General features: G+C 41.7%; 1 protein-coding gene across 4 annotated transcripts in view; it reads right to left on the bottom strand.

The window, feature by feature from the left end:
- LOC109866273 (androgen-induced gene 1 protein-like) overlaps positions 1-24,190 on the bottom strand; it is a 53,659-nt gene extending 29,469 nt beyond the window's left edge. The window contains exons 1-4 of one of the 4 annotated variants that reach the window (XM_031800351.1): positions 4,013-4,974; positions 2,942-3,603; positions 2,788-2,831; positions 2,582-2,677 (exon numbers count right to left, since the gene is read on the bottom strand). Coding sequence is in view for 2 of the 4 variants with exons in the window: in XM_031800352.1 (XP_031656212.1) it covers positions 16,594-16,668; positions 16,895-17,050; positions 23,911-24,051 (372 nt within the window). In the remaining 2 variants the exon portion in view is untranslated. Of the gene's footprint in view, positions 1-2,581; positions 2,678-2,787; positions 2,832-2,941; positions 4,975-15,257; positions 16,669-16,894; positions 17,051-23,910 lie in introns of those variants that run through there. The other 3 variants (XM_031800350.1, XM_031800352.1, XM_020454847.2) reach the window with 3 other exon arrangements.
- Between the last annotated feature and the right edge of the window lie 984 nt (positions 24,191-25,174).

Below are 25,174 nucleotides of genomic sequence, written 5' to 3'. Positions count from 1 at the left end.
TGATTTGGCATGGGTCCTCAAATCCTCAAAAGGTTCTACAGCTGCACCATCGAGAGCATCCTGACTAGTTGCATCACTGCCTGGTATGGAAACTGCTTGGCCTCTGACCGCAAGGCACTACAGAGGGTAGTGCGAACGGCCCAGTACATCACTGGGGCCAAGCTTCCTGCCATCCAGGACCTCTATATCAGGCGGTATCAGAGGAAGGTCCTAAAAATGGTCAAAGACTCCAGCCACCCTAGTCATAGACTGTTCTCTCTGCTACCGCACGGCAAGCGGTACCGGAGCGCCAAGTCTAGGTTCCAAGAGGCTTCTAAACAGCTTCTACTCCCAAGCCATAAGACTCCTGAACACCTAATCAAATGGCTACCCAGACTATTTGCATTGCTGCTACTCTCTGTTGTTATGATCTATGCATAGTCACTTTACTAACTCTACCTACATGTACATATTACCTCAACTAACCGGGGCCCCACAGGGGGTGCAACGCAATATATGGGAAGGTGTTCCTAATATTTTGTAAACTCATTGTACATACTTTGTGTCCTCCTCCACCACGACAATCAGGGGCACATTTTAGGACTTTCCAGAGGGCCCGTAACACAACCTCCTGAGTGTTCTGACTTTTCATGATACTTACTGTAAGCATAAAAAGATAAGAAAATAAATGAACGATTTGGCATAATGTGGGCATGCAGGATATGACAGAACAGTAATACACAGTAAAACGATCTTTAACAGTCAGAATGTACAAAAAAATGTTCATTAACATTGGTTTCCATCCAACCTTTTTATGCAAGTAAAGTACAAGTTGGAAAAAAATACTGTATCATTTACATACTGTAAGTATTCACACCCCTGAGTCAATACTTTGTAGAAGCACCTTTTGTAGTGATTACAGATGTGAGTCTTTCTGGGTATGTCTGTAAGAGATTTCCACACCTGGATTGTGAAACATTTGCCCATTATTATTTTCAAAATTCTTCAAGCTCTGTCAAATTGGTTGTTGATCCTTGCTATACAACCATTTTAAGGTCTTGCCACAGATTTTCAAGTAGATTTAACTGAAAATTGTAACTCGGACACTCAGTAACATTCACTGTCTTCTTGGTAAGCAACTCCATTGTAGGCCTTGTGTTTTAGGTTATTGTTCTGCTGAAAGGCGAATTCATTCATCTCCCAGTGTCTGGTGGAAAGCAGACTGAACCAGGTTGTCCTCTAGGATTTTTCCTGTGCTTAGCTCCATTCCGTTAATTTTTTTATCCTGAAAAACTCCCCAGTCCTTAACGATTACAAGCATACCCAAAACATGAAGCAGTCACCACTATGCTTGAAAATATGGAGAATGGCAATCAGTAATGTGTTGTATTTGCCCCAAACATAACTCTTGTATTCAGGACAAAAAGTGAATTGCTTTGCCACATTTTTTTGCAGTATTACTTTAGTGCCTTGTTGCAATCAGGATGCATGTTTTGGAATATTTTTTATTCTGTACAGGCTTCCTTCTTTTCACTCTGTAATTTAGGTTAGTATTGTGGAGTAACTACAATGTTGTTCCATCCTCAGTTTTCTCCTATCATAGCCATTAAACTCTGTAACTGTCATGGTGAAATCCTTGAGTGGTTTCCTTCCTCTCCGACAACTTGAGTTAGGAAGGATGCCTGTATCTTTGTAGTGCCTGGGTGTATTTATACACCATCCAAAGTGTAATTAATAACTTCACCATGCTCAAAGGGATATTCTTTTTTTTTTACCCATCTACCAATAGGTGCAATTATTTGCAAGGCATTGGAGAACTTCCCTGGTCTCTGGTTAAATCTGTATTTGAAATTCCCTGCTCGATTGAGGGACCTTACAGATAATTCTGTGTGTGTGAGGTACAGAGGTGAGGTAGTCATTAAAAAATAATTTTAAGCACTATTTTTGCACACAGTGAATCCATGCAACATATTATTCTTGATAAGCACATTTTTACTCCTGAACTCATTTAGGCTTGCTATATCAAAGGGGTTAAATACTTATTGACTTAAAACATTTCAGCTTTTCATTTGTAAAACTTTTGAAAAACAAAATTCTACTTTGACATTATGGGGTGTAGTGTTTGTAGGCCAGTGCAAAAACTACATCTACATTTAATCAATTTTAAATTCAGGCTGTAACACAACAGAATGTGGAAAAAGTCAAGGGGTGTGAATACTTTCTGAAGGCACTGTAGGTAGCCTGCCCACATTGTATCTGCCAGCTGTTGGCTTGAGTGCACATGCCAAGACTAAAGTGGGCACATTCACGATATAACGCAACATTTGTTATGACAAAACCATCAGTAGAGTTGAAAATGCAACGGAAACCCATTTAACTTGTATTTCTTATTCGGTACAAGGGAATTTAACCGCAAAAGTTATGTTTACTACGTCATCACGCACAGCCATTCATCACCAAAAAGTCAATTTGATGGAAACTCAACTCTGTTTGGAAAATGTACATATTGTTTTTATGTGTATTTGCAAATATTCACATGAAAATCTGATGTAAATCTAGCTGTTGTTTATGTCAAATGTCTCAACTGCTCATATTTACTTACCAACTACAATGAAGAGCACACACTAGTGGTAGCAAAGGCATGCTTGCTCCTCTGGCCCTTATATTGAAGTGGAACATTAATTCATTGGTCATCAATCTGAAACATTTTAAGAAAAAGGATTGAAAAATGTAACAGTAGTTGGATAATATCTCTAAATGTTTTAAGAATGAGCAAGAGAGAAATGGTAGAAACTTTACATGACTCACCAAGGGAGGTAGGTATCTCTTGAATCAGAACAACGGTTTTGCACCTGAAAAAAAAAGTTTGTTAAAATAGGATTTTATATGCTTTACAAACTTCTATTATTAGAAGTGGTGCTATTCCAATTTGATCTACTGACAGCAATTTGGATCTACTTACTCAGGCAATCATGGGCAGCTGAATAGCATGTCTCTTGGGGAATCCAGTCTCAGTGATTTAATGAAAAAATGTTAACGATCATCAGCATAGCTAGTACAAACCTAGCTCTTACAAAGCTGATTAGTAGGAATCAATTCACATTGAATATCAGAGTATCAAATAGACAAAAACAACATTTTCCACACAAAACTGTCAATGATTATAGATTTAAAGACGGGTTGGTCTGCTCTCTCCTATCCCTGGGATGTAGTAGAATAGGTCACTGGTAACTGAGTGTGTGGCCAAGCACTGGTGTAGAAGCCGTGCATAACGTCATTGACATGTTTCAGGAACTTTAAAGACAGAGACAAATCATGATTAACCATTGCCTAAGGTCTTCACTAAGTTAGCCTAGCAAGTACATTGACTATGTTGCCCCTCAGCAATCTGGCAGTCAGGCAGACAGATGGAGAGCGAGAGATAGGCTATTTAAATGTCTTAGTCAGCAGGCTGGGTAACTTCTGTACTTCTTTCCTTTGTTACCACCTCTACCCTTCCATCCAAGCTGGACCCCACTGGGAGCAGACGTTAATCCAACGTCTAGCTCACGCTGGTTCAACGTAATTTCATTTCAAAGATGTGGAAACATTGATTCAACTAGTGTGTGCCCAGTGGGAAGATTCCTGCAAAAAAAAAGAGAATCAAAAATTGAAAAAGGCAGTTGACAGGTGCAACGTGTGAATGAGTGTTGAGGGGGAGCAGGTATAGCAAAATGTATCCTATTGTCAAATACAAAAAAATACAAGGAACTCTGATGAATCAAGAATTTTTTAAAATCCATATGGGGGGGTACACATTTCAAGAATTAGACTAGCTTACAGTGTCTCACACACGCAATCAATGTTTCTTATATGTGTACTCATCAACCCCCTCTCTCTCTCTCTCTCTCTCTCTCTCTCTCTCTCTCTCTCTCTCTCTCACACTCACACTCACACACACAGAGAGAGAGAGAACACACACACACAGAGAGAGAACACACATACACGCACATTTACTGTCATTGACTAAACATTTATCAAAATGAAAACTTACCATGTCAACGGAGGGTTAGCCAGAGAGATAAAGTTAGCTAGCTAGCGAACCTTTCCTTGACGTTCTTTTCCCTAACAAACCACCGCAAGAATGCCGGAGAACAGGGACTACCACTTAGCAGTCAAATATATATATTTTTGGTGTACATTGAGAAACTGTCATTCTTTTCCAGCTGTGTTGTTGTGTAGCCTGCCCGGTGCTCTGTCCCAACGGCCTTATGGAATGTTGATGCTGAAGCAAGCAGGCTGCCTGCTGCGCGGAGAGATCTATTGCTGCACATGAAGCACAGATTCCAATCCAAGTTTCAGCTGGAACTGATATGCCTACCTCCTTATTTAGCCACTGAAATTAAAATACAATTACTGCCTGCATTATGTTAATTGCTTAAAAGCTTTAAGGGAAAATATTATAGTCATATTTTCAGGATCAAATTCAGGTGCAATCATGTTTGACTAATTAGTGATTAAAATAAATGCGATAAAAATAGGATTTTGTCAATCCTGGTAAATTGTAGTAGGATATTGAAAAAAATAGGCCTGTGTGTTATTTGTTAAATTCAGATCTTTTTTTCTTAGTCATAATAGAACATCAAAATGGCATACAGTGGAACAGAAGAACATGTGCAGCACAATAAACAGTGCAATTAGCTAACACAGACAAAAGATGACCATAGAAGCCAACACACACAGCAAGTTAGCAGATCATTTTTGTAAAGTTATTATTGTGCATGTATATCTTATATGCTGGTAACCTAGAAACAATGTTATGGGAAGGAATGAGCACTTTTTAATTGGGTGGACTGTAAAACAAAAGCTGCCATAGCCTTTAGTAAAAGCAAAAGCATTTATAGGATTGGATATTCTCTAAATTAGGGACCATCTCTGATAGCTATAGGACCGCAGAGACTGACACAAATGTTATGACCTAGAAAATTCGATGACTTAGAGGTGAAATATATATATTTTTAAATATTTTTTTAATATTGGTATTTCATCCCTTGCCGAATAAAAACCTTAAATGGCCCTACTCCTGAAAAAATTAATCGGGCCGGATAAACTGAAATGGGCTCGGCTCGAGTACCATTAGCCGGAGCCCAGAGTAATATGATTCGGCCGGACGCGGGAAAAGCTCATCCGTACGAAGCCCCCCAAGTCCATGCCGAGTCCTTCAAGTCTAAAATGGAATAGGCACGAGCCCAACGTGTTGACTGGGTCCAGTATGCCATGAGACCTTAACCCGCTTTGGTGCGCTCTGCCAGCTGTCGTTTGCCAAATGTTTTAAGCTGAATCATGCAAACCCTGCTGAAAAATTACATTTACTCCAATTTCAATCATTTTAATGGTTCTAGTGTCTTATATCCAATGGGCGAATGATCCCAAACACTACAGTATGTACAGTGCATTAAGAAAGTATTCAGACCCCTTGACTTTTCACATTTTGTTACATTAAAGCCTTATTCTAAAATTGATTAAATTAAACACCCCATAAATGACAAAACAGTCTTTTTAGACATTTTTGCTAAAATATTTAAAAATAAAAAACAGATTATTATTTATAAAAGTATTCAGACCATTTGCTACTAGACTCAAAATTGAGCTCAGGTACATCCTGTTTCCATTGATTATCCTTGAGATGTTTCTACAACTTACATGGAGTCCACCTGTGGTTAATTCAATTGATTGGACATGATTTGGAAAGCCACAAACTTGTCTATATAAGGTCCCACAGTTGACAGTGCATGTCAGAGCAAAAAACAAGCCATGAGGTCGAAGGAATTGTCCATAGAGCTCTGAGACATGATTGTGTCGAGGCACAGATCTGGGGAAGGGTACCAATTTTTTTTTGCTGCATTGAAGGTCCCCAAGAACACAGTGGCCTCCATCATTCTTAAATAGAATATGTTTGGAACCACCAAGACTCTTCCTAGAGCTGGCCGCCCAGCCAAACTGAGTAATCGGGGAGAAGGGCCTTGGTCAGGGAGGTGACCAAGAGCCTGATGGTGAATCTGACAGAGTTCCAGAGTTCTTCTGTGGAGATGAACCTTCCAGAAGGACAACCATCTCTGCAGTACTCCACCAATCAGGCCTTTATTGTAGTGTGGCCAGACAGAAGCCACTCCTTAGTTAAAGGCACATGACTACCCGCTTGGAGTTTGCCACAAGGCACCTAAAGACTCTCAGACCATGAGAAACAAGATTCTCCGGTCTGATGAAACCAAGGTTGAACTCTTTACCAAGCGTCAAGTCTGGAAGAAATCTGGCACAATCCCTTCGGTGAAGCATGGTGGTGGTGGCGTCATGCTGTGGGGATGTTTTGCAGCAGCAGGGAGAATAGTCAGGATTGAGGGAAAGATGAACGGACCAAAGTACAGAGAGATCCTTGATGAAAACCTGCTCCAGAGCACTCAGGTCCTCAGACTGGGGCTAAGGTTCACCTTCCAACAGGACAGCAACCCCTTTCACACACCCAAGGCAATGCAGGAGTGGCTTTGGGACAAGTCTCTTAATGTCCTTGAGTGGCCCAGCCAGACCCCGACTTGAACCCGGTCGAACATCTGGAGAGACCTGGAGATAAATGGATCTGGAGAGAAATGGCAATGGAGAGAAATGGCTGTGCAGCAATGCTACCCATCCAACCTGACAGAGCTTGAGAGGATCTGCAGAGAAGAATGGGAGAAACTCCCCAAATACAGGTGTGCCAAGCATCATACCCAAGAAGACTCAAGGTTGTAATCGCTGCCAAAGGTATTTCAACAAAGTACTGAGTAAAGGGTCTGAATACTTATGTAAATGTGATATTTCTGGGGTGGGGTTATACATTTTGCAATTTTTTTTAATTTTAAGTTTAGCTTTTCCATTATGTGTAGATTGGCGAGGGAAAACATAAATGTAATCCATTTTAGAATAAGGCTGTAACGTAACAAAATGCAGAAAAAGTCAAGGGGTCTGAATACTTTCAGAATGCACTGTGTATATTTATATAGATTGGTGTCTATTAATTGAATAGCATTAAGATAACTGATCAGTTGTTCAATCAGATTTCAATGAAAAAACGTATTTTTCATGACGTCAAAAAGACATAATGGAAAAGAGGTCTTAATCTGGTTGTGATCGAGTTATAGACGTCCCGACCAGATTTCAACCAGAAAAATACGTCTTTATCAGGTCGTATGCCCACTTGGATGTATATCACAGAGAGCCGGAGAAGCTTTTGGCCCAGGGGGTCAAATATCCATGAATGTTTACATGCTGCCCATGTTATCCCAAGATAATATAGGTCAAGCTATCCAAAAAAGAGATATGCATAATAGCTATGAGTGTAATAAAAATACAAATCTAAGTACATTATATTTTCAGTCAAATACAGTATGTTCATAATTTGACAGGCAATGTAATGGTCTATTGGGGTTTTCCAGACCATTTTCCGCCCTTGTTTTATGACCTCTGGACACGCCATTCACCTCAGGTCATCATATACCCAGGAAATCCACTGGTTCTGTGGCCTGGCTCTTCTCTCTCCCTGAGGTTTCCTGCTTGGCCTGGCCTGGGTTGAGCGTGACCCTGCTGCCCCCACAGTCTGCCCCTCTAAGGACCAGTGCTGGAGCATAAAGATGTCAGCCTCTGACCTGAGCACTAGCTATCTCCTTCATCCAGGTTGCTTGGCACTCTCCGACGAACACCGAGGCGAGCTAGCAATAAAGCCTGCCATGCCGGGTGAGGCGAAGCGAAGCGACAGTTCTGGGGCTAATGTTTTAATATCAGCATACCATAATTAATCCCTAAGAGGTGACTTCTTCGCCGCTCCTTGTCTCTTATCCCGACGCTTCTCCACCAGCCCTGTATGCCTCCTGTAAGAAGGACAGCGGTAAGCTTGTGAGGAGATCAAATGCACAGCAAAAACAAGCATGTTACTGTCGAGTGTACAGGCTTTGAAAAGGGGTATTTGAAGTTCCAGCTCTGTGGAGTGGAGCAGCTTCCTCGATGAAAGAATTCCAGTTCTGCCTGTAATCCTTCTGATCCAGACAGTTGTAACTGCTCCCGACCCTACCAAACTACCCAACCTATTTGCATTAATCGACCTCGATTAGGGATTTGACAGAATCCTGTTTTGCTTTGTACTCACATTATTTAGCTGGATCTACGATTTCCCATAAGTCTCTTGCCACTGTGGCCAAATAAACAGGCTGCACTACAAGGCCACAGCAAGCAGGCAGGCCTGCTGAATGGAGAGCATTGACTCTGAGGGAGCAGCTTATTACAGACCCTCGAAAGTGAGAAACAGAATTTCTTATTTCCTCTCCGAGGTGCAGAGTGTGAGTAAATGGATTCAGTCTGACACAGGTAGTTTATTTAGACATTTCACATTTCCACACCCTCAGCCTTTTTAGCAGCATGGGCCCCATGTCGTCGGGTCCGTAGGGAAACCACACCTGGCCCCGTAAGGGGCCTCTAGGCCTGTCCAGGAGCCAAACCATCCACAGCCCAGCCGAGGGGGATGGAATTACCTGGTCTGCCATCTGCGCCTCAGATGGATGCATGTGAAATGTCCCCGCTATTGTGCCCTGATGGCACACACTTTCATCATCATGTGGAGAGGTGGGAAGAATGGAGGGGTGCGCTCGACCCTGCCAGGGATACATTCACACCTGACCAATGCAGGGAGAATACACACACACACACAAACCAGAGCAGCATGCAGACTACAGATACACGCATATTACCATTATCCAGCATCAACGCTAATGAGCGCTCATTTCCCGGCATTAGCTGCGGTGCACATGACATCCATTGTGTGGTGTGTAAACTGAACTGTGTGGCCAACTCTCAGACAGGGACTGGTGCCAAGTGGCTCATCATACACTGCACTGCTCTGTGACGGTGACGATAAAAGGGTTCTTCAGCTGTCCCCATAGGTGAACCCTATGAAGAACCCTTTTTGGTTCCAGGTATAACCCTTTACACAGAGGTACGTGTTTTTTCTAAGAGTATAGCAACCGGTCCCTAGTTTCTAGGAGGATATCTAAGGAGCAGCGCGTCATCTCGCTCTCTCCCCTCTGCTGCTCTGATGACTCATGTCTTACATCCTACCTACGCAGAAGAACACAGGTCACAGCACACATCACATGATCTCTGGTAAGCAGGGCCTGTGATGTATATAACACACATGTCCCTATTTCAGTATACAATGCCTTCGGAAAGTATTCAGACCGCTTGACTTTCTCCACATTTTGTCACGTTACAGCCTTATTCTAAAATCAATTACAAATGTTCCTCATCAATCTACACACAATATCCCATAATTACAAAGTGAAAAGAGGTTTAGACATTTTTGCAAATGTATTAAAATAAAAAACAGATACCTTATTGACATAAGTATTCAGACCCTTTTCTATGAAGCTCGAAATTGAGCTCAGGTGCATTCTGTTTCTATTCATCATCCGTCAGATGTTTCAACAACTTGCATGGAGTCCACCTGTGGTAAATTCAATTGATTGGACATGATTTGGAGAGGCACAAACTTGTCTATGTAAGGTCCCACAGTTGGCAGTGCATGTCAGAGCAAACACCAAACCATGAGGTCAAAGGAATTGTCTGTAGAGCTTCAAGACAGCATTGTGTCAAGGCACAGATCCGGGGAAGGGTACCAAAAAATAGCTGCTGCTTTGTAGGTCCCCAAAAACACAGTGGTCTCCATCATTCTTAAAGAAGAAGTTTGGAACCACCAAGACTTTTCCTAGAGCTGGCCGCCTGGCCAAACTGAGCAATCGGGAGAGAAAAGCCTTTGTCAGGGAGGTGAACAAGAACCCGATGGTAAATCTGAGCTCTAGAGTTCTCCTGTTTAGATGGATGAACCTTCCAGAAGGACAACCATCTCTGCAGCACTCCATCTGTCAGGCCTTTATTGTAGTGTGGCCAGACAGAAGCCACTCCTCAGTTAAAGGCACATGACTACCTGCTTGGAGTTTGCCAAAAGGGACCTAAAGACTCTCAGACCATGAGAAACAAGATTCTCTGGTCTGATGAAATCAAAGATGAACGGAGCAAAGTACAGAGAGATCCTTGATGAAAATCTGCTTCAGAGCACTCAGGTCCTCAGACTGAGGTGAAGGCTCACCTTCCAACAGGACAACAACCCTAAGCACACAGCCAAGGCAAAGCAGGAGTGGCTTCGGGACAAGTCTCTTAATGTCCTTGAGTGGCCCAGCCAGAGCCCGGATTTGAACCCTATCGAACATCTCTGGAGAGACCTGAAAATAGCTTGGCAGCAACGCTCCACATCCAACCTGACAGAGCTTGAGAAGATCTGCAGAGAACAATGGAAGAAAATCCTCAAGTACAGGTGTGCCAAGCTTGTAGCGTCCTACCCAAGAAGACTCAAGGCTTCAACAAAGTACTGAGTAAAGGGTCTGAATACTTATGTACATTTTATATTTCATTTTTTTCTTATTTATATTTCAGCAAAAATGTCAACCTGTTTTTTGCTTTGTCGTTATGGGGTAGTGTGTGTAGATTGATGAGGGGGGGAAACAATTGAATCCATTTTAGAATAAGGCTGTAACGTAACAAAATGTGGAAACAGTCAAGAGGTCTGAATACTTTCCGAAGGCACTGTAGGTCATGGTAAAAAATAGATATCATGATGATGACACGACATGCAATGTTCTTCCTTATTACACAGTTACTAAGCCAAAGTTAGTACAAATGAATTTATTTCCCTCTCTTTTGGCTTGAGGCCTGGAAGAAAAACTGTATACTAGCAACCAGTACCTTTCCACTATAATTCAAATATTTACCCAGTACTTTATAAATTCACATCCCTGTATGAACCCCTCAGAACCTGCTGCCTGGGCATCCTGGCCCCTCACCACCACCACCTCACTATATAAAACTAAAACATCACCTCTCCCTGCTAACAGGAAAAGAGGCAGCAGCAAAGAACCAATTTAAATATTTTCCGAGTAATTATCAGATGGCCATCACGGACACAAGGGCATATAAAAGTAAGACAAACATGCAGTGTTTCCTTTTTCTCCCAGGGCTCAGCCCTCTGGTCCCGCTACTCGCTGCCCGTTGCCTCCAAGGCCACGGCATGACACCCAGCCAGATAGATGACTTGGCATTTGCAAAGCAAATTGGCCGTGCTGCATCCAAGACAATGTGTGTCGGTGTCCCTACTAGGCTTATGCAAAGGCCCTCCCAGAGGACAGTGCAGTCCAGGATAGGCCACAGGCAGCGGTATGCAGCAGGGAAAGAATGCTGACTGTGTCCACTAACTCAGACGGTTGGCTAGCTAGGGGACTTTTCCTTTCCGCCAGTCTTGCTGTTTCACCTGCGAGGTGTGAGACAACCCTAGATTTGTCTGACCTACATATAGGCTAAAGACTAGCATTTGTCTGGCGAGGTAGGAGGAAAACAGACACTTGTTTATAGGTTATTAGGTCTGGAGCTGTTGAGTTTCTGTTCTATTTCTCATATACAGGTAACTGCCAACATAATGGAAACATTTGAGTAAATGAGGGATACAAAGTATATTCAACACAGGTGTGGTTCCTGAGTTAATTAAGCAATTAACATCCCATCATGCTTAGGATCATGTATAAAAATGCTGGGCAAGCCATTATTTTGGACATTATTTTGGCTACCATACTATTCCCCCATAGGATGACAATTCCCCCATCCACAGGGCATGAATGGTCAATGAATTGTTTGATGAGCATGAAAACGATGTAAACCATATGCCATGGCTGTCTCAGTCACCAGATCTCAACCCAATTGAACACTTATGTGAGATTTTGGAGAGGTGCTCCAAATGATGGAATTTCTCGTGGAAGAATGGGGGTGCCGCACTAGGCTGCGGTGCGTTCTGTGTACTGCATGCGTTCAATATTTTCAACTCGTACATTGTTTTACCGTGCAGTAGTACAAACAGAAATACTGTACAGTCAGACTCGAACTAGCTAGCTTTTAGCTAGTTGAAAAGCGAAGCATATGTGTCAATTATGGAAAATGCGAGATATGGACCCATCGGCAACCGCCCAACTATATGTACACCCGACCCTAATCCGTAGGCTACAGTCAGACGGCAGAATGATTTTTTGACAGGGGGTGCAGGATGTTTTTGATATACAGTGCATTTGGAAAGTATTCAGATCACTTGACTTTTTCTACATTTTTTCTACATGTTACAGCCTTATTATTTTGTCCTCCTTTTTTTCACTGCACAGCTATTTTCAGGTCTCTCCAGAGATGTTCAAGTTCGGGCTCTGGCTGGGCCACTCAAGGACACTTAGAGACTTGTCCCGAAACCCCTCCGAAACCCCTCTTGGCTGTGTGCTTATGGTTGTTGTGCTGTTGGAAGGTGAACATTTGCCCCAGTCTGAGGTCTTGAGCCCATGGAGCAGGTTTTCATCAAAGATCTAGCTGCACTTTGCTCCGTTCATCTTTCCCTCGATCCTGACTAGTCTCCCAGTCCCTGACGCTTGGCATTCAGGACAAATAGTTAAATCTTGGTTTCATGACACCAGAGAATCTTGTTTCTCATGGTCTGAGAGTCTTTTAGGTGCCTTTTGGCAACCTCAAAGCGGGCTGTCATCCGCCTTTCACTGAGGAGTGGCCACTCTACCATAAAGGCCTGATTGGTGGAGTGCTGCTGAGATGGTTGTCCTTCTTTAAGGTTCTCCCACCTCCAACGAGGAACTCTGGAGCTCTGTCAGAGTGACCATCAGGTTCTTGGTCACCTCCCCGATTGCTCAGTTTGGCCGGGCGGCCAGCTCTAGGAAGAGTCTTCAAATTTCTTCCATTTAAGACGGATGGAGACCATTGTGCTCTTGGGGACCTTCAATGCTGCAGACATTTTTTGGTACCCTGGCCCAGATCTGTGCCTCAACACAATCCTGTCTCGGAGCTCTACGGATAACTCCTTCGACCTCATGGCTTGGTTTTTGCTGTGACATGCACTGTCAACTGTGGCACCTTTATATATACAGGTGTGTGCTTTTCCAAATTATGTCCAATCAATTTAAATTACCACAGGTGGACTCCAATCAACTTCCAGAAACATCTCAAGGATGATCAATGGACACAGGATGCACCTGAGCTCAATTTCGAGTCTCATAGCAAAGGGTCTGAATACTTATGTAAATATGGTATTTCTGTTTTTTATTTTTAATACATTTGCAAATATTTCTAAAAATCTATTTTTGCTTAGTCATTGTGGGTTATTGTGTGTAGATTGATGAGGGAAAATAATAATGTAATCTATTTTTTACAAGGCTGTAACATAACAAGATTTGGAAAAAGGGAAGGGGTCTGAATACTTTCCAAATGCACTGTAGATAACATATGTTTCTGCTTATAATTTCCGACATTTTAGTATGGCTATTTGTTAGTCAACTTGTCTATACTGTAATTAGATACATGCAGCTTCTCTTCTGTCATATGTTGTCCTAGAAACAATATAAACCTTTGCTCACCACAATGTCATAAATGTCATAAAGATAGAATGAATGCTTCAATTAAGTTCTGTCAACTCTTCTTCTTTCGCAAAACAAAATGCAATAACTCTTAAAAAGAAAAACCTGGAAAGATTTTCTGTGCAAAATTTCCAAATTACATGTTTGACCAGTGGTCTATGGTGCATGTACTATGTAGGTACCTGAGCTGAGCCATACAGGAGACTAGGCATCTACTGTACCACCCCACTACCAGATTAGAGGGAGCAATGTAGCCTGTTTTTTGTCTCCCCACTTTGGTTTTGAAATTACCATCACCCACTAATTAACTATTCATTTTTGCAGATGAAGTGTTTGAGCTAGTAATGTACAGGAGAGTAGTGCTGCCCTTACTTTTTTCAATTTGAGAATACACGGAGCTGATAAAACTATTTCTGGAAAATGAATTATAAATTATATTTAATTACCACTAAAACTCCATGAAAAACGATAGAATGACAAACCAAATAAATATGTATAGCAGCCTAGAGGTGAATGGTGGTTTCTCTCCTGTCTTCTCTCTGGTGGTGGTGAGAATGAGGAAAAACTATAGGCTGTGTGTGTGCACTGCGTAGGCCCGTCGGCTTGACCATTTTGGCCAATCAGAACGTTGAAAAAAAATACAAATTCACTGTGTGTCTGCCTTGATGTTCACAAAAGCGGACCCCTCTTGCACAGTGGAACCCAGAACAATATGCGACCACTTGGTTACAGTGGTACCATTCTGCCGAGGACACCCAAACCAGAGTGGCCACTGTAAAGCCGGACCCTGTCTGGAAGTTGCTGTAGCCCTGCTTTGGATCTTTAACCTATATTGACTATTGGCTGAGATGCAGGGCCTGTTCTAGCTTAGTATGTCAGTCAGGAATGTGAATTGTAAATTGGTCCAAGTTGGAGGTAACAATGCATTAAGCTTCTAGTTTATTGAGATGCATGAATACGCCACACCAACAACACACCAACATGATTTTATGGCTGTTTCATAATGAATTTCCTGTAATTCTACATAGTAATGGTTCATGTTCACTACTTGGTCAATTTATTTGATAACATGTTTAATCTATGCAAATAAATTATATGAAGTGATAGTTCACCTCTGTTTTATTCTTTAATAGGGTATATTGTAACCATTGTATTGTAACCATAAGCTAATCAAATCAAAGTTGATTTATGATGCCGTGTGTAAGGTACACAATACAATGAAAATGCCAACACACAATAAAGCTCTCCTCGCAAACAGTGTAATGATATTAAGCTATATGTATTTGTATTTACATTAGGCTATAACCTACAAATAGCTATACCATATAGTCACAGGCCTATTAGGCTATAGGCCTACTGCAAATTATTGTTGTTCCTGAACCAAATGGCAGCGCTATCCTTCAGCACCACAAGTTGGTTCAACTTCTTTAACATCATTACGCAATCCTGGCGCTGTCCTTTCAGCACCCTGAAGGGCACTCCAATCGCTTAAAATAACACTCATCATGATCTGTCGCCTACGCCTAATAGTCCTTCTCATCTCTTAATAATAATAATAATAATAGGCATATTTTATTATTATTATAACAGAAGATCATCACTTCTCACAATGGTGCTCGTTTAGTAAAGTTAGATCAAAGCTAAATCAATGTCTCACAAGATCACATAATGATGAATTCGCATTTTACATAACAGAACCAGATATAATACCATAGCATAGGCCTGTAACGTTTACTGTTCCACCAAAAACACCTCTTAATTTCTAATGAGATTTCAGGATGGTTAGCTGAAGCTGAATAGTCAGACAAAAAAATATAATGTGCCAAAACTGTGCCACCAGGACATATGGTTTGATTGAAACAAAATACAAGAAAGGCTAATAGTGTGTTAACATCATCTGCTCTAATTCGCTCATGAAACAGTAATTCAAGAAGATCTAAATGCATGAAACTGATTGAAATCAATCAAATTATTAACATGGAGATGCAGTTTGGAAGTAAAAAGTAAAACTTGTCAAATGTGAAGAATTTTAATTTACGATGGACAGTGATGATGGCCTATTTTGAAATTAGGTAGCCTATGCCTAACTTGGTGTTTGAGGGTATTACAAATATAACATTTTCTTGAGACAATATGTGTGGGCACATGCAGACCTTGCTATCGAAGGAGCATATGCATTTTCTATAATGATAGGCTATTAAATTGGCTACATCTGTCGGTACAAACTTTGAGGAAAAATGCTCTTCCTCACCTAAAAAAAATAGCACTACACCACTGGTAATATATCAATAATTATTGTTTACAAATGAGCTATGACATAGTCAGGCACAACTTTGGACCCCCCCCCCCATCTCAATGGTTTTGACCGTTTAGAAGTATTTACAGAGATGTTCTCTTCTTTCAATTCGGCCATACAGTTCACCTCGCAAAAGTGATTGCTTATTATGAAATGATTCACTTTACCGTATATATCTAAAAATGAACATATACAACAATTGTTTAAAGCAATACTATCAAAACTATTGCTGAACCTGGACAATCAAAATAACAGCTATTGTAAGCCCTGTTCAGCAGGTAGGCTATTGCCAGATGAGAGTTGTCTTTGGTAGTTTACTTTAATTCTGGTAAAACACCATTTTCAATGGCTCATAGATAACAATGACCTAACAAATGACTTAGGTTGTTACACAACTAATAAAGCCTAATACCACACAAGCCATTTTAGCATTTGAATGCTGAAGTTGCTGCACAGATGGGCAAGATCAGGTACAGGCCGCCTACCTCGCATTGGTCAGCCCGTGAAGCTGGGCACAGTGCGAAATTTGACTAGGCTCCTGATATTGTCTGGTGTTGTTAGGCACGCAAAATTACTTGTAGATCAACACAGTTACATGCATTTCGACACTGAAACAGAAGAAGCATCATTTGTCACAAAAGATTAGGTATTTTTTAGAAAGAATGTAATATGCAGCAAAAAAAACTGAACTGGTGATTAGTACGGTTTGAATTGGTGACATGCATCTTAAACAATTGAATCGGCTGAATCGTTACGTAGCTAAATCGGGTGCATCTGTTTGTTCAAATATCTTAATTCTTTTAAATCTTAATTTTACCCATGAATAATGCTTGAAAAGGCAATGAGAATGGAAGCATCTGTTTGTTGTGGATCTGTGGTTTCAAGCATCTAGACAGTCAGAGTAAGAAACATAGTTATTTACAATGTAGAACATTCACAGAGTGTTTTTTGCTCATTTCTCCTTGAAATAACTTTCCGATTTTGTGCTATATCCTAGTCCCAGATCTGTGTGTGCTATACACCAATGGTCGTTGAGTTGGCAATATACCACAAACAGATCTGAGAGCAGACTCCAATGCCCTAGGCCTCGCGTTGTGTTGTGACTACTACTTACCACTCCAACAGGGAAGGCCAGCACGGCCATCATCCAGTCCCTCAGGCCAATGAGCTTCCTAAGCTGCCTCTCCTGCTCCTGGCTCTCACTTCCCTTGGTCAGCAGGCTGGACAGGTCTGTCAGCACACACACGCCAAAGAACACTGCCTGGATAACCTAGAACAGGGGAGGAGAAGACACATGTAGATCACATCATGTGTACTTCCAGACAGATCAGCCACACACAGAGTACATAATAGTTAGTGCTTTTTTTAAAGTATAGCTGCTCCAGGAGTTATCACAGAAAAGCATTTTCTGCACATTTTAAAGGGATTCACCGGTACTTTAGTATATTTTTTTGCCAGTAATTCTGAAAGTAGCGCCCACGAGCCAAAAGTAGTTCTCGAAAATTATAGATATGTGCACCACGCCATTGCTCTCCCTCTCGCTCTATTGTGTGTGCATCTAGCTAGCTGTACCTCAAATGGCAAGGGGCTGAAGCTCATTGGCTAGAAATAATTTCTAAAAGCTGCTTTCAAACTAAGGATTTTGTGGATAATTGTCACGTAGGTATGAATGAGTCGGGAGACAGACACAGGAATGCGTAATTTTTATTTATTTATTAAGCCCACATTACGGTGTGCCGTTCAAAGGCACGGGGACGAAGAGCAAACAAACACTATACACAACACAGGGTAGAAAACAAAAACAAAAGAGCGAGGAGTACCTCGAATAAATAACACCAGCGCACAATGATTAACACACGGGACGAGACCCGTAATCTGCGCAATCCACAAAGGCACGAAAGCCAAAACACACAGCATAGGTACTCACACGCACCAACGGACATTGTATCAATAATGGACAGCCCAATGGAAACCAAAGGCCACACTTACACGGGTACTAATCAGTGGGAATAGGGGGCAGGTGTGCATAATGAAAGTTCCAGAGGGATCTGCACCAGCAGCGCAACGACACTGGCCTCGAGGACGATCACAGGAATGCAGTGTGGGTCAATCAGGACCAGATGCAGCTGCCGAAGTTGCGTCGTCATTGTGATGTGCCAGTTGCGGCTGCCAAAGTTGCGACGGCATCGGACGGACCGGTTGTGGCGGCATCAGACGGGCCAGTTGTGGCGAAGTCGGAAGAACCAGTTGCAGCTGCCGAAGTCCCATAAGTGCCGGACGGACCAGTCTCAGGGTCGTCGGAGGGGCCATTCCTGCTGTCTCCTTTTAAGGTCCATTATTCTGTCACGTTGGCATGAAGGATCGGGAGACAGAAGCAGGAATGCGTAATAAGGTTTATTATTACACCCAAAACTAGGGCGAGCCGTGTAAAGACACAGGGACAAAAACCAAACAAACATGTACACAAAACACAGGGTTAAAACCCAAACAAAAGAGCGAGGAGTACCTTGAATAAATAACACAAAGCACAAAGATTAACACACGGGACGAGACCCGTAATCATCTGCGCAATCCACAATGGCACGAAAGCCAAACCACACAGCACAGGTACTCACACAACCAACGGACATAATAGCAATAATCGACAGCACCATGGTGAACAAAAGGCATATATATACAAATACAATCAGTGGGAATAGGGGCCAGGTGTGCGCAATTAAAGTTCCGGAGGGATCCGTGACACTAATTGAGGTAAAACGGTAATTCTGCTCATAAATTATGCATGTATGAAATATACATTGACACATCCCGTCCAAAGCGTAAGGTTTAAAAAATGCTTACAAGTCGCCAAAGTACCAAGGCATGTCTTTAAAGCTGCAATATGTAACCTTTTGGGGCGACCTGACCAAATTCACATAGAAATTTGAGTTATAGATTTGTCATTCTCATTGAAAGCAAGTCTAAGAAGTGGTAGATCTGTTCAATGGGCTCTATTTCTATGCTTCCCATTCTTAAGTTTTGTTTTCGAGTCTTTTACTTTCAGTTTTGTACACCAGCTTCAAACAGCTGAAAGAAAATACTATATTTTTGGTGTAATGAAAATATATTTCACAGCGGTTTAGATGGTACAATGATTCTCTACACGATCCATTGCTTGTTTTGTCACAAACTGAAATTAGGCAAACTATTCGAATTTTAGCAACCAGGAAATGGTTGATAATTTTGGGTCACAAAATCAGTAGTTCCTCATCTCTCAAGAGGACAGTAGCTTCAAATATTTACATCACATTATACTCATGAAAAACATAGTAATCCTTAAAAAGATATCTACAATACATTAATACAGTGAGCTCCAAAGGAGTTGGGAGAGTGATCATTTGTTTTGCCTCTGTGCTCCAGCACTTCGAATTTGGAATTATACAATAACTATGAGGTTAAAGTGCAGACTGTCAGCTTTAATTTGAGTGTATTTTCACTCATATCGGGTGAACTGTACATAAATTACAGCACTTTTTGCACATAGTCCTCACATTTTAGAGGAACAAAAGTATTGGGACAAATTAACTTATATGTGTATTAAAGTAGTAGAAAATTAAGTATTTGGTCACATATTCATAGCATGCAATGACTACATAAAGCTTGTGACTCTACAAACTTGTTGGATGCATTTGCTGTTTGTTTTAGTTGTGTTTCAGATTATGTTGTGAATGGTAAATAATTTATTGTATAATTTTGGGGTTACTTTTATTGTAAATAAGAATAGAATATGTTTCTAAACACTTCTACATTCATGTGGATGCGGCAATGATTATAGATAATCGTGAATGAACTGTGAATAATGATGGGCGAGAAAGTTACAGACGCACAAATATCATACCCCAAGACATGCTAACCCCTCACCATTACAATAAAAGGGCAGGTTAGCAGTTTTGGGAGGAGATATGATACTTGTGCATCTGTAGTCATTGTGTGCTATGAATATTTGATACTTTAATACACATACACAAGTCAATTTTTCCCAATTCTTTTGGTCACCTAAACTGGGGGACTTGTCACGACTCCTGCCGAAGTTGGCTCCCCCGCCTGTTCGGGTGGTGCTCGGTGGTCGTCGTCACCGGCCTACTAGCTGCCACCAATCCCTTTTTCTTTTCGGTTAGTTTTGTCTCATTTGTTACACCTGTTCCTATTTTGTATGTGCTTGATGTTCTTCCCTATTTAGCATATGGAACCCGCCCCTTTGTTGTGCGTTATTATTTTGATGTTCACGTTGTATCGTTGGTGTTGTTAGTGCTCTGGACCTTGTTTTGGGTTGGTCAGTGTTTGTGCCATTTCATTTTGGTGCCGTATTAAAGTGCACTTTTCCCCTGGACCTCTCTGCTCTCTGCGCCTGATTCCTCACTACACACCTAGCCAGCCGTGACAGGCCTATACACAAAAGGTGAATTTCCTAACGGTTCACCCGATATGGATGAAAATACCCTCAAAGGAAAGCTGACAGTCTGCACTTTAACCTCATAGTGATTGTATCATTTCATATCCAAAGTGCTGAAGTATAGAGCCAAAACAACAACAAATGTGTCACTGTCCCAAAACTTTTGGAGCTCAATGTATAGAATGTATATCACAAAGGAGTTCAATTGAGGTGTTCTCTCAAATACGATGAATATTCATGTTAAGTATAGAGATAAATACAAAAAATGGAGATAGATACATTCATAGAGGGTATTTTGTATTTAAATAAGCATTATATAACAACTGAACAATTGCATAAACCCCATCCTGTCAATGTCTATCCCCTTAAGCTAGCATATGTCATTTTGTGTGAGTCTAAGAGCAGTCTGTGGCAGTGGTGGAGATTATTAATGCATTAAATTAAGAGCAAGAGAACATAACAGGGTGTCTTTATCTCCACAGCAAAAATCCAACAGGCTGGAAAGTGTGACTTTAATTCTCATTAATTCACTGTTTAATTTAGGATTCCAGGAACCCACATCTTTTTGGTCAGAAAATTGCCTCGCAAAGAGGACAGGGTAGTGCCCAGCAACGGCATTAGTATGACACCTAGCTAACACGCAAGACAGGTATTTAATTTCTCAGAAGTTCTTAGTTGTCTTTATATCTTCTACTTCGTTTTTTGCCTCCGTAACAGCATGTTAGCCTGAGGCTATGCTAAAAACGAATGCCTTCCAGGTCTCTTTCACTAAGATCAAATGCAACAGGTTTGAAAAACAGAGCTCTCACAGGGAATGAATGCCAATTGCTAAGTATAAATCCCTTTACTAGCTCTACGGGCTCTTTTCCCTACCCTGTATCGCAGGCACTTAGGTGCAACCACAGTAATTCCTGGACTGGAGCGCAAGTCATAAAGTGTTGCTCCACACAACTCAAATGTATACAGCTGGGCCAGAGGGAATCTGGGAAGGAGAAAATGGACGCTGCATGAACAAGAGCGAGCCAGTTTATCTTTACAACAGCTATAGGAGTTATGACGCACGTACAATACAATAATTACAAGCCTGAACATATCCAGTGTGTATTAACTATATTAGAGAAGAGCATTAAGGAAACATCAGTTAGCCATTTATAGAACAATGGGAAGTAATGTAATGTATATAGGAACCTAATTACCTCCACAGTTAGCAGAGGCTGACAGGAGAGTACAGTAGTGCATCATTCCTTAGTTAACGTAGACATTAGGTACTGTCCTACACTCTCCCTATCCCTCTTTACACGTGCTGTGTAGCGTGCTGGCCAGAGGCAGAGAGGGAAAACTGGACTGGATGCTCCAGGGACGGGGACACACTTCATATGTACTAAAGAGCCAGACAGAATATATCTCTGTCCACACCTGCCTCACTCTAAGCATCACCTGACACTCTGACTCTGTGGGGCAAGGCAGGGGGGGTTCTGCACTGTCACCGCAGTTATCGGATGCTACTTATGTGCGTGATACTACTTATGTGTGTGCATGTGACACATAACATAGAGTAGATGACACTTGCTCTATACGGTTACTTACTTGGCTTAAAACTGATAAGTTTAATGAACAACTTGGAAGTGAGAGAACAATTTAAACCAAAGGTATGACCCAAACAGACGTTCAGTTTCACAATCTGTCTGCTAGGCGCCTCACTTTTTTCCGACGGAGGCACTATGTTAAACCGCAGCGAGACTTTTCAGATCATTTGATTCCTCCAAACACAGGGGTTAGAGGTTTTGTTCTGTCTATTGATTGATGCGGACAAAGGCCAGCTGTCACTGGTGGTATAACCCCACGTGACAGCCCTGTGTTCTCCTCCTAATGTATCCCCCTGATGGGAACCTAAATCTGACCCAAACACTCAATAATGGATGACTGAGTCCCAATGAAAATCTATCTACAGGTTAAAATCACAGCAAGGTAAGTGAAGTGTTACAGAATTAGTGTTGACAGATCCATGGATGACAGGCCTACAGCTTGTTTCTAGAGTTTCCCATTCCCCCTTGGAAAGGTCTGGTTCGTTGCACAACAGCCTGCGAGCGAGTGGAATGTCTTATTGTGGATAGAGATTGTGCTGTGATGACATGGTTTTTGTTGTCTGTTCCAATAACTTCTCCATATAGCAACCACTCTAACAGGTAAGATGACTCAATTTAGAATTGAGAACATTTAGAATAAGAAATGCTTAAAGCAATTGTAATCCTTACCAATAACCAAACCAGTTATTCAAAAGGCCTGTACATACTGTAGCTGTTTCATGTCAAAGTCAATATATTTCCACCTCTGAGTCACTTCATGTTAGATTATTTTCGTCATGGCAATTTTGTATGAGCTAAAACAAGTATTCCCGAGAAGAAGAAAAAAACATTGATGCCAGAATGAGAGGATCCATTATAATGGGAAGAGACATTGTACAATTTAATTACAGTAAATAGGAAGCAAAATAGAGGAGGCAATTGAAGGACTATTCCTGGAATTAGCATATTGACTTCATATTGTCATTTTTCTTATTACTGTAGGATCACGATTAAAGATGGAATATTGAACGCACGACAGTCTCTCTCTCTCTCTCTCTCTCTCTCACACACACACACACACACACACACACACACACACACACACACACACACACACACACACACACACACACACACACACACACACACACACACACATGCTCTCTCTTGCTCTCACACACACACTCTCTCTCTCACAAACACAAACTCTCTCACACACGCACGCACATACTTTGTTGTGTCAGGATTTATGACAGGCAAAATCAATAGCTGTTGTAATACACAATAACAAAACATTTTATTGCTGTTATTGCATGTAACACTATTGCCATAAAAATAGTTGTAAAATAGTTCAGCAGTGGGCTTCTAATGTGGAAAACATGAGTCATTGGTAAAAAAAATTGACTGGCCCAATAAAAGTGTGTGCTTTGTGTTTATGTGTGTGTGTGTGTGTGTGTGTGTGTGTGTGTGTGTGTGTGTGTGTGTGTGTGTGTGTGTGTGTGTGTGTGTGTGTGTGTGTGTGTGTGTGTGTGTGTGTGTCTGCAGTAGTAGTAAAGCTGAAAATTACAATTAATTTCAGAAAACAAAAGTACAACCGCTCCTAGAAAAAAAGACAAGCAAGACAGAAAGAGAGATAAAGAAAACATCCTGGGTGTTTCCATACAATATGTTTTACTACCCAAACCACATTCTGTTAAAATGACGGCTGTGTGATAATGTAACAGGGGAATCATTTGAGCTCGGGACCTTGTTATCTTAATAATATCATCTCGGTTACCCACGGGGCACGGCTGGCTGCTTAATTGTGATTCATGATATGATTACAATGTTGCAACAGAAGGCAAACCGCTTGCGCGCATCAGCAGCAGCCGAGAAGAGAGGGGCACTTTTTAGTGGGTGTGAGCTTTTTATGTCTAACACGTGCCCAAAAATGTGAGGAATCCGTATTAACGCTGGAAAAAAAAAAACATATTGTAGCGGACATCATAATAAGACATATTAGGCCCGTTTCGCAACCGAGGGTGGGCGGTATCAACAACTGGAGGTAGGTCACTGACCGTCTGTAGCATACCATACTATGACGTGCTACCATTTCTGACCAGGAGCCGTTCTATAGAACAATATTACACTTACCAGGTCTATGAATGTTAAAAACTTCCAGCTACCGCCGTATGTTTGATGCGCGGGCATGTCAATGGCTTTATAATTGCAGAGGATGGAGAAATAGGACAGGAGGATGGCTACCCTTAGCACCTGAGATGGGATGAGCGCCATGTTTTTTTCCCCTGTTTCCTTGTCTCGTCTCCTGCTTTATCCTCCTGACAGAGCGACGCTGCTATGGGTCTCGCACAGAGCATGGGGGTCGTTGCCTCGGAGAAGGGATGCAGACAGAGAGGAGGGTGCGTACGAGTTGTGCGCGCAGAGCGTGAGGGAAGGGAGGGGGGAGGAGGGGTGTTGCCATAGAAACAGAGACCTCAGCCTCTCATAGATGAGGAGAGGCCAGACCACCGCGTGATGCTCTGCATGCATAAAGAGGCTCCTTCAATGATGTCTTCATAGCCTAGTGAATGGTGTAGGCTAGCTAAGATGTGTACAATAATATTTTAACCAGAAATTTCTTTTTTATTTTGGGGGTTAGTTTTAAGCAATAGAAGGCCTACCAGAATGTGGCAACACAAAATCACCATTTATGACCTGACACCAGACTTCTTGAATAAGAAACAATATATTTCTTCTGACATAAATTTAGTTTCAGAACAGAGACAGTTACAGGTTTATGTGTGTAGTTCCAGCGGAGACATTCTAATACATTATACTTTGGCAGAGAGTTTACTATCACTAGAAGAGTTTTACAACTTTACTGTGGTCTCTAGGACACAACGCAACTCTAATTCCATGGCCTTCAACTGCTCTTAAATGCAAGTAAAACTAAATGCATGCTCTTCAACCGATCGCTGCCCGCACCTGCCCGCCCGTCCAGCATCACTACTCTGGATGGTTCTGACTTAGAATACGTGGACAACTATAAATACCTAGGTGTCGGGTTAGACTGTAAACTCTCCTTCCAGACACACATTAAGCATCTCCAATCCAAAATGAAATCTAGAATCAGCTTCCTATTATGCAACAAAGCATCCTTCACTCATGCTGCCAAACATACCCTCGTAAAACGAACTATCCTACCGATCCTTGACTTCGGCGATGTCATTTACAAAATAGCCTCCAACACTCTACTCAGCAAATTGGATGCAGTCTATCACAGTGCTATCCGTTTTGTCACCAAAGCCCCATATACTGCTCTCATTGGCTGGCCCTCGCTACATATTCGTCGCCAAACCCACTGGCTCCAGGTCATCTATAAGTCTTTGCTAAGTAAAGCCCCGCCTTATCTCAGCTC

This window comes from Oncorhynchus kisutch, linkage group LG21, assembly GCF_002021735.2.
Source record: "Oncorhynchus kisutch isolate 150728-3 linkage group LG21, Okis_V2, whole genome shotgun sequence".
Lineage (NCBI taxonomy): Eukaryota > Metazoa > Chordata > Actinopteri > Salmoniformes > Salmonidae > Oncorhynchus > Oncorhynchus kisutch.
This window is presented reverse-complemented; position numbering and strand designations above follow the sequence as displayed.